Source organism: Nicotiana attenuata, chromosome 1 (genome assembly GCF_001879085.1).
Source record: "Nicotiana attenuata strain UT chromosome 1, NIATTr2, whole genome shotgun sequence".
In the NCBI taxonomy this organism is placed as follows: Eukaryota; Viridiplantae; Streptophyta; class Magnoliopsida; order Solanales; family Solanaceae; genus Nicotiana; species Nicotiana attenuata.
The window spans coordinates 99,274,304-99,284,688 of NC_031989.1; the positions used below are offsets into that span (position 1 = coordinate 99,274,304).

General features: G+C 34.8%; 2 protein-coding genes across 2 annotated transcripts; one reads left to right on the forward strand and one right to left on the reverse strand.

The window, feature by feature from the left end:
• On the forward strand, positions 4,156-7,944 carry LOC109230975 (60S ribosomal protein L30-like). The gene is made up of 5 exons (XM_019396489.1): positions 4,156-4,354; positions 4,617-4,722; positions 6,554-6,655; positions 7,464-7,532; positions 7,624-7,944. The coding sequence occupies exons 1-5, from the start codon at positions 4,334-4,336 to the stop codon at positions 7,662-7,664; spliced, it is 339 nt and encodes a 112-aa protein (XP_019252034.1). The 5' UTR covers positions 4,156-4,333; the 3' UTR covers positions 7,665-7,944.
• Positions 8,708-9,214, reverse strand: LOC109238868. Its single transcript, XM_019405350.1, has one exon. The coding sequence runs from the start codon at positions 9,212-9,214 to the stop codon at positions 8,708-8,710; it is 507 nt and encodes a 168-aa protein (XP_019260895.1).

Here is a 10,385-nt window from a genome sequence, read left to right on the forward strand (position 1 = left end):
AATACTTGATATTTATAAAAAATAATTTTGTAATGGCTAAACTAAATATTTGATGAAACTTGAAATAATAAGTAATTGAGAATTTAAGAACAATAATCAATATTATCAAGAGAGAATTAGAGTAGTAAGAGAGTGAATTGTGAGAAAAAAATAAAGAAGAAGGGGGTCTATTTATAGTGTTTAAAAGGTTAAAATTATAATTTATCAAATATTAGGGGTGGGGGGCTTATTTTCTTAAGGGGCTAGGCCGAAATGGTCATTTCTACAAAAAAGGGACATTGGCCAACGGTCATTTTTTAATTTGACCATTGGCAACGGTCCAGATTTTTTTTTTAAAAAACATTGTAACTGAAAGCGGGCTGTAGCGCGGTAAAAACTCATTAACGGGTAACCGGGCTAAGCGAGTTCTGGTGCACCGGTTACCAAAATATATTCGTCTAAAACCCGCTCCCCGCCCAACCCGTCTCATCCGCCCCCAAACGCTATAGTATCGGGCTGACCCGGGCTGAACCAGGTCGAACCGGGTTGTGAACGGGCCAGCTCGGCCCAATTAACAGGAATAGAAATAATATGCCGAGTATGTAAGGCAATAAAATAACTGAAAGTTGAAATTGAACTGATAATATTATAACTGAAAGTAAATGAGAGTCAAAGATGATCTCGAGATATACTTACTTGCCGATACTGACTCAACTCTCTCAGTATAATAAGTAAAATAAATGCCAAGCCCTATAAGGCTTGGTACGTGTAACTGCTCGGCCGCAGTAGGATCGCTCATAGGTGCTCGGCCATACTAGGCTAGATATCTTGGCCATTATGGGCTCGCTCATAGGCGCTCGACCACAACAGACTCGGTATATAACTTACCATCTGATCAGAGGTTGCCCAATAGGGGCTTGCCCACCGATTATAGCTCGATGGTGGTGAAAATACTGTAATACTGTATGTATATATAGACCCTTTGATCTTTTTACTGGAAAAAGACAATACTTAACTGAATATAAAGTCCCGATAAGAGAGAATACTGTAACTTATGAGACTAGGATAATGTATATAAGTTTAGGAATACGAACTTCTCTTTATGCCTCGTTATCAAACTCATGTAGTTATCGGAACATGACAAAATGAAGAAAGGTTTAGACAACAACAATAATAATACTATCACTATGTTACGAAAGGAACAACTATCGCACAACGAACGATAAGCTTATTTTGTATTAAAACGGGCAGCATCTCCCCTATAATCCTTACTTCCTCCAAATTCAATATAGCACCAACAACACAAGAACATGACAATAATAACATATATACATTATTTTCAAACCTTATATACACCATAAAATACTACAAACCAGCCCAACACACACCCAGTATCTTTATACACAAAACGACCGTCGTAGTAGTGTCAAACGACCCGAAAATGTTATGACAATGACCAGCCCACCACCCTGCATTTATGTGGTATTTCTCCACACCCTTTTATCCTTCAAAACTCCATAAAATTATAGGAAAACACGCAACCCAATAGCAACACAAGACAGTCCGCTACAAGTGAATAACTCGAACTCATGACTTTCGATCACCGTCCAGTAAGTTGTTACAATTATAGAATGCCTTTCCATACATCTCCAGCAGAGAAAATAGATGAAAAAGAGCAGTAAACTTACCTTGTTTGTTGAATAACTCAGCTCCTATCTTGGTTCTTCAAACTCTAGATTTTACCTCCAACTAGAACTTGAAAAGGAGATAAAATCAAGCAGGGTTTGTGGGCAATTTTTGGAAGGATGTTTGCAGGGGTTTAGGTCTGGTTATTGTGCCCTCTTATTAGTGTATTATATGAATGAAATACGCCTTTAGAAGGTCTATTTGGACGACCCGAATTGGCCCATTTTTGGACTCTCATTTAAGCAAGTAGGTGACATACCTACTTGTCACCTAGCTGTCTGCGTAGTCCCGCAAAAATACATACATCTCTCTACTCTGATGTTGTATTGACATACGATTTAATGTGTTAGAAAATAGACTCATAGATCTTTAATTTTATGGGTAGAAAACCCCTACTCTAAGTATATTGGGAGAAAATCGCAGTTATATTTGACCCAAATTTTAGTAAAATTTATGAACGTAACTTGTGATGACTTTCATCGACTTTTGTTTCACAACTCGCTTATCTTCAAAACATAACACACGACTATCATACGACTAACATAACCTCCTTATCATATTAAGCACCCTAGTCTCACTCCAAAAGTACATGTTATAACATTCCCAACTTGTCGACTTTCGACGAAACATTATTTTCTTCAATTCCTTTAGCTTATGAACCTTCCAACCCTCTTTGTACTTGTTGTTCATGATCTTCAATATTTGTAACCTCCGAGGTGACATGATTAACTTACTTTATATACTTTCAAAGACGATCCCATTTTGGTCCTACATTAAGTTGCTTACAACGCACTTTTACGTACGAAAATATATGGTGTAACAGCCTCACCCTAGATGTGTATAATAGTGACTTTATTCCCTGGTAAATATCTGTATCTTCAATAAATGGCACTAAGAGACTTCAGCAACACCATTACGCCTTCTTTATCCTTATTCCCATAGTCTCTTACTTAAATACAAAACTTTTTTCAACCTATAATTTCCCTACCGATGTATCGATCCCACATATTTAGACCAGTCCTAACGGACAGGACAAAACTTCCCTTGGAGAAAGCCAGCATGAGGGAATTGGATTGGTCATTCTACCATCACTCGGCGCCCTAGCTGCAATCAAAAAATAGTATTCAGAATTTGCCTCGATTTGGTACCACTCTCGCGGCCCGCACTGAAACTGTGCTTTACTCCTAGATAACCAGTCTTATAAATGCACAAATGCATAACTCCCCAGAAATTTCAATTGCGCTCATATTCATTACCATATGAATTGGGTTCAAGCTTTCCCCACCCCCTTCTCATCAATGGACTCCTGCTTCGCTTGCTTCTTATTATGGCGACTATGTTTTCGTGGTAAAAATAAACGAAAAGCGATATGGCCGTGCTATTTTCAAATCGATTAATTGATAGCATGAGAAAGGGGTAGTACTCATCCCCCCTTTAAAATAGGTTGCTTCTTTTTAATCTTTATTCACTTCGCCACTTGATCTTAATTTACTTAGTAGAAGGTTAAACATAATCAAATAGTAGTTGTTATCAGAATCGTAATAAAACAGTAATCTAGACATCAAAATTGATATTTCCGTAAAAGGAAAATATAGAGAAAAATAAATATTTACCTATCTATACTATATTATAATCTTTTTTACCCTTTCTACAGGGGTAATATATTAGCGTATATAATTTACTATTATTTATGTACAAATTAATGTATTTTACACCAACCTTACCCATTTTCTCTCCCTCTTCTTCCTTCCCATTCCACTTATCTCACTCAAAAAAGGATCTCAATAATTTATAATTAACGGCTTTCCCTGCGAGCACCAGTTAATACAAATATGCAGAACCCAAGACGAAAGAGCAAATGTGTTATGCTATCGAGGACTGAATATTCGTTTCAAACTTCTGATATGAACAATGATAAAAACTAAGCATAAAAATTTGAATTTAAACACAATTGACAACCATTAAAAAGTTTCAAAACTTTCAATTTGAAAATTGAGTTTGATTACATCGTTAATTGTTTGAATTAGGTGTTGTTGCAAATGATTGGGAATATAATTTAGAGTTTGAAGAATTTGGTGAAGATTCGAGGTGGTTTTGGTTGAAATTTCAGATTGAAACTCGAAGATAAACATATAAACAAATTGTATATATTTTATATGTCGATTGTAGGAACGACATACAAAATACGTACACAACAACATAATTGTATACAAAGTGTATATAAATTATAGCTTTTGACCGGATTCAGTACAAAAAAATTGCATTTAAGTTGTAGATAAATTGTAAATTTTGACCGAATTTGTATATACTTTGTAAAAAACTTTAGTTATTTTTTATAAATAATTTTTTTAGATAAATCAAGTAAATAAATTTAAAATCGTGTATACATAGAAAAAGTCTCTCCACCTCCCCCAAACCCCCCCCCCCCCCCCCCCCCAAAAACTGACACTATTACACTCACTTATATGGCAGTTTGGGCTTAGAAAACGAAAGCTATAGAATTTGGGCTTATCAGTCTTCAGCAAAAAACCCAAACCCTAGAGTACATACCAGCTTGTCCGGTTATATATTGTAAACTTCTCCCCACATTTCAGGGTTTGCTCGCCGCCGTCGACGCATTTTGCTTCTTCTAATTTTCTCCGGCTCCGATTCCACACCAGAATCCACCATGGTTGCAGCCAAGAAAACCGTAAGAATCTCTTCTTTAAAAGCAATATTAGTTTACGAATCGGATCATAAAAAATGCACATTATTTGTTTGTCGTAAATACTGTATGAGTTTAATGCACTGACGGTGTAAAAAAATATAGTATAAGGTATTTTAGAAGTAAACTGCACGTAAGTATATTGCTTTAATAGGTTAAATTACTCTGATGTTGTTAAAAAAATTGATAGTGCATATTAGTTAAAATCAAATATTGAATGAGAGTTTGTTTGTTGTGAATTTTGCAGAAGAAGACTCATGAGAGTATTAACAATAGGCTGGCTCTGGTTATGAAGAGCGGCAAATATACATTGGGATACAAAACCGTTCTCAAGACCATTAGAAGCTCCAAAGGTCTGTACTGAACTCACTATGAATTGAGTATATAATAATATCTACGTTTTAATCCCAAATTGTTTAGGCTATATGATTCCTCTATATTATGGTAGTTGAGTTGTGATTTAATTTTTCATTCAATTGCAGAATACTATTATTATTGTTATTATTATTAAATTATAGTATTATCTTGATCTATTTTAATATTTACTTATTATGTAGTTCAATAGTAATAATAATTTGTAATGAAAAGGGAAAAAAGATATTAATAGTAATTTTTTTTTCCAAAAAAAAAAAAAGGAATAGGGGCAGGTAATAATATTAACAGTAAGTATTTATTACTACACCCTTCCCATTTTTGAAAGGCTATATATATAAATAAATAAATGTGCGTGCAGTGTGTCATTCTCAGAACCAAGTACATTGCACGCACGCTTATCTATTTGACCTTTGGAAAATGGGAAGGGCGTAGTTATAAATACTTACAATTTATATTCTCACATGCCCCTAATCCTTTTTTTGAAAAAAAATTATAACAAAGCAAAACACTACTCTTCCTATCTTTTTCCCTTACAAATTATTATTGCTATTGAATTATGTAATAAATAAATAGTAAAACTTGATCAAGATACTACGAGGATTACCAAGATTATAGTAGTTGAGTTATAATACCAAAATTTAATAATAATAATAATAATAATAATAATAATAATACTTCCTCTGTTCCAATTTATGTGAACCTGTTTGACTGGGCACGGAGTTTAAGGAAAAATGAAGACTTTTGGAATTTGTGGTCCTAAACAAGTCAAAAAGGGGCCCAGAGTATTTGTGTGGTTACAAAAGCTTCTCATTAAGGGTAGAATTGTAAGTTTAAGCTAAATTGATACCAAATTAAGAAAGGGGTCATTCTTTTTGGAACGGACCAAAAAAGGAAATAGATTCACATAAACTGGAACGGAGGGAGTAATAATAATCCAATTAAATAAAAAATTAAATTATAACTCAACTACTATTAAAGATTGTCAGTCAGTTAAAACTAGTCGAAATTATGATATGTCAGTTGACTGGAAGAAAATATAGTCAAATTATGATCTGATTGGTAGTTTGGCAATCCAAATAACAATAGTCAAATTATGATGATTTATGAATTTGATGTGCAATTTATTATGGGTAATATTACTTGGTTATCATGGGTAATATTACTTTGTTTGTGGGCTGGCAAATGTACAAATAAGTAATGAATAATGATATACTATGCTTCAAGTTTACGAGTATAATGTTCAAGGATAAAATGAAATTTGTGACTATAGATTGGCTTGTAAGGTTGGAGCTTCGAGTGAAGAGCAGAAAGCCACTCGCTTGCCTCTTCTCATAATGCTCCAAACATTTAAATGCCGTGTTATCTTGAAATGGACAATCAGATATCCATTTCTTTCATTTTAGCACATGCCATATATTATTGAATGTAAAATAAAAAAGAATTGGCTTGTGAGGTTGATTGCTATTTGGCGTTTGTATGGATCAATATATCACTTAAATCCCAATGTAGGTGGGCTCAGTTGCACGAATTCTGTGTTCAGTTTGCTCTGTTTCTGCCTATTTAATTTGATTAGTTGAGTAACTTTAATCATAGCATTTATGTTTTTCTTGGCAATATAACTTTGCAATTTAAAATTCATCTCTTTTTTTTACATGTGAATATAAAAACACAACTTTTGGGAGATTAACGGGGCTGTTTTTCTATGTAAGAGGGGGCACAAACTTCCTGATTGTAGATTTCTATTGTTAGAGAAATTTATCTTGGTTGGAGTGTAACTACGGTATCTGCATTTTGCTTTGTGTATTACAGCAAAACTTGTTATCATTGCCAACAACTGCCCTCCTATCAGGAAGTCCGAGATAGAGTACTATGCTATGTTGGCAAAGGTTGGAGTTCATCACTACAACGGAAGTGAGTCCATATCCTTGTTTATATAATTTTAGATATCTACATATCTCTCATGCATGCAAAGTGCCCTGGTCTTTTACTGATATTTATTGCAACTTATGGTAATGAAGAAGTGATCCACTTCCTGTTGTGTTCGTTTATATATATGTATGTGCGTGTATCATTTGTTTTCTGTCCGAATTAACTGGTTTAGTAAGATTTTTTATTTGGATTACTGTCGGTTCAATAAAGGTTCTCATAATAGTGAATCTAAGATGATGTTACGAAGGATTGTACTCTCTTAATTATGTGATTGATTAGTTTCATAAAAAATTATGTGATTGATTAAATGGAAAGATATGTAAGCATAAATAGTATTGGGGATGCAAAACAAGCTTATATGTAGTGAGTTGAGAGGAAAAGGCACATATTTGTTGTTGAGCTAACTATTAAATAAACAGATAGTTTAAGGTGCACGGTGTAGACTTCCTCTAGAATAGTTTATCCTCAGATGCATATCTGGTTGTTTGTGTGGTTTCTCTTGCCTTGTATGTATAGAATGTGCAACCTTTTTGATTTACCTTGAATTCAAGAAATCAAAAAATTTAGTTTGTTGTTCCTACAGTTTTGCTTGATAATCAATTAACTATGTTCGGTTGTGACTTGTGAAACGCCTGCGTAATGGAAATGTTGTTATTTTGAATCAATTGAACATTGAGCTCCTTATTGTAAGTTGTAATTGTGATTGGAGATCATTGGATGAGCAGTGTGTGGGCTTTAGTTTCTTAGTTGAGTTATTGTTCTTATGCTTAAGTTCTTTTGCTTGTTTCAGACAACGTAGATTTGGGGACTGCCTGTGGTAAATACTTCAGGGTCTGTTGCCTCAGCATTATTGACCCAGGTGGGCACTTAGTGGATTTCCTGTTGCTGTTACATATAATATTGTCTTGTTGATTTCTTACGCGTTCCCTGTTTACTTTTCTGGATTGCAGGTGATTCTGATATTATTAAGAGTTTGCCTGGTGACCAGTGAGAGGCGGTGTTAGATTCGACGCTGTTCTGAATCTTAGTGGAAAGTTGCCCATTGTATTGTGAAAAATGGCTTACAGATGAGTTTTGGCAACTTCATTGATCATTTTGAAAGAAAGTTTTGATGATGTTGAATCTGAGTAACAACTCTCCTGAGTTGTCTCTCACTCTTATTCCCTGTGGACTTTGATCTGCTGTGCCTGTGCCCACTTTAATTATTTATGTTGAATTCCTACATTCCTATGCTACTTTGTGGAAAGTTATTCTCCTTCGTTTTATTTGATTGAGCACGGAGTTTAAGAGAAAATAGAGACTTTTGAACTTGTGTAAAATTAGGCACATATATTCTGTGTGGCTGTATATCATTGCATAAAGGTAAATTATTTTCAAATATGGAAAAAGGTCATTTTTTCTAGTAGAACTAAAAAAGAAATAAGTTTACATAAATTGAAACGGAGGGAGTCTTGCCAATTTATTACGGTACTGAGTTGAGCTCAATCGAGGCGAAGCGCTTGGGCATTGAGTCGAGCTAGCTGAAATGGATTTTCAATGTAAGCGCGATTGAATTTACAATTTAATGTTTATATTAGGTTCAAATTCATATATGATTAATGTAATATAAGATACACGATAGAAATTTTTAAAGTAATAAATTAGAAATAAATGCAAATATTAAACTCATTAGATTTCGTTAATTTTTGAATTGTTAAATGCTAATTATATTTTACGTCCGCGTAAAGTAGTCTTGACTTAAGTTGCAGCATGTTCAGCAGAAAATCACAGATATATTCGTAATTATTAATTGTTAATTTAGCATGCTGCTCATTTTTCATTATTAATGTGTAAATTTTAGTTTTATCTGATTTTGGCCTTGTAGCTCATCTCTGTTTCTTTTTTTTTTTTGGTAATTAGGAATTTTCATTAATCACCAATGAAGCATTACAAAACCACAGTTGGCTTACTTACTCAGCCTACTGTCTTTGAGATGTATCTCTCTCCCCTATACATGTAACTACTGTACTCATTTCCTCTCTACTTATATTTACATCAAAACTGAAAATTCTGTATAAGCTGCCTATTTTGATTTGTTGCTCTAACATTACATATGCATGCTATGTTCCTAGCTAAGTCTTCAGCCTTCTTGCTTTGCTTTTCAAATATCCTAAGGTTTCTCTCATTCCATATCTCATGAAGTGCTTCTGTATATACCATTCTGAATATTCCTGCTTTACTTGATTTCCCTCTTGCATTCTTAGCTGCCCATTGCCAGTGCTGATCCCAGGATGTTGCCCACAGTTGTTGCCTTTGCATCCATTTCAGTAGCTTTGTCCAAACATTCTTAGTATACTCACATTCAATGAAGATATGATTTCTGTTTTCATCATGTTTTTGACATAGACTGCATTCCCTGTCCACCTGCATCCCCCATTTACTCAATCTGTGATTAGTTAGCATCCTGTCATAGAAGTATAGCCACATAGTGAACTTAGCTTTAGCCCTTGCTTCATTTCCATACATGAACATCTTCCATTCTACCTTTGGTAATTGTCCCATCATAGCCAAATATAACTATCTGATCATGCTATTATTCTGCTTTTGCTGGATATGAATTGTTGTCACTGATCTTCTTGCCTCTATCATTTTTCTAACTAGCCAGGATGCCTGCTGTGGTATTGGCATATTAGATATCTGTTGCCCTTTTATATAGTATGCATGAATCCATTTGATCCACATCTTGTCCTCTTTATTTGCTAGATCCCAGTAATTCTTTGCTGCTGCTGCTTTGTTCCATAGCTTAAGGTTGATTAGGTTCAGTCCCCCAACACTTTTAGGTGTGCACAATTTGTCCCATGCCACCAAAGATCTTCTTGTGATAGTATTAACTCCTGACCATACATAGCTTCTGCAGTATGCCTCAATAGTCTTCAGTACCTTGCTAGGTATTAGAAACAGTTGAGACCAATAAGCCTGAATACCAAATAGCACAGATTGCACTAATTGAATTCTTCCAGCATATGAGAGTTTTTTTGCTGTCCATGAAGAGATTCTTGCCACCATCTTTTCAATAAGTGGCTGCCATTGAGCTATGGACATCTTCTTAGTGGTTAGGGGTACTCCAAGGTATTTAACTGGCAGTGTACCTCTAGAGTAACCAAATTTCAGGACTATCTCATCACTTACCAACTGAGTAACTCCTCCAAAGAAAATTGAGCTCTTTTCATGATTGGCCTTTAAACCTAAAGCTGCATAGAAATGATTAAGACAGTGTTGTAGTTGAGTTATTGAGGTCATGTCACCCCTTGCAAATAATAGCAGATCATCTGCAAAGCTCAGATGAGTTATGCCATGCTTAGCACACCTTGGGTGATATTTGAATTCCTTTTCTTTCCTCAGTCCATTCAAGCTTCTACTCAGGTACTCCATAGCAATTGCAAAGAGGAAAGGAGACATGGGGTCTCCCTGTCTCAATCCCTTTGCAGCTGGAAATGGTTCAGCAGGTTCTCCATTGATGATAATTGAGTAGGATACAGTCTTCATACATGTAAGCACCCATTGGAGGAACTTAATAGGAAATCCCAACTCAATCATTACCTGTTCCAAGAATATCCATTCTACAGAGTCATAAGCTTTGGTTAGATCAATTTTGATCATACACCTTGGGGAAGAATTCCTTCTGGTGTATGCCTTCACAAGTTCATGAGATAGGATAATGTTATCTGATATT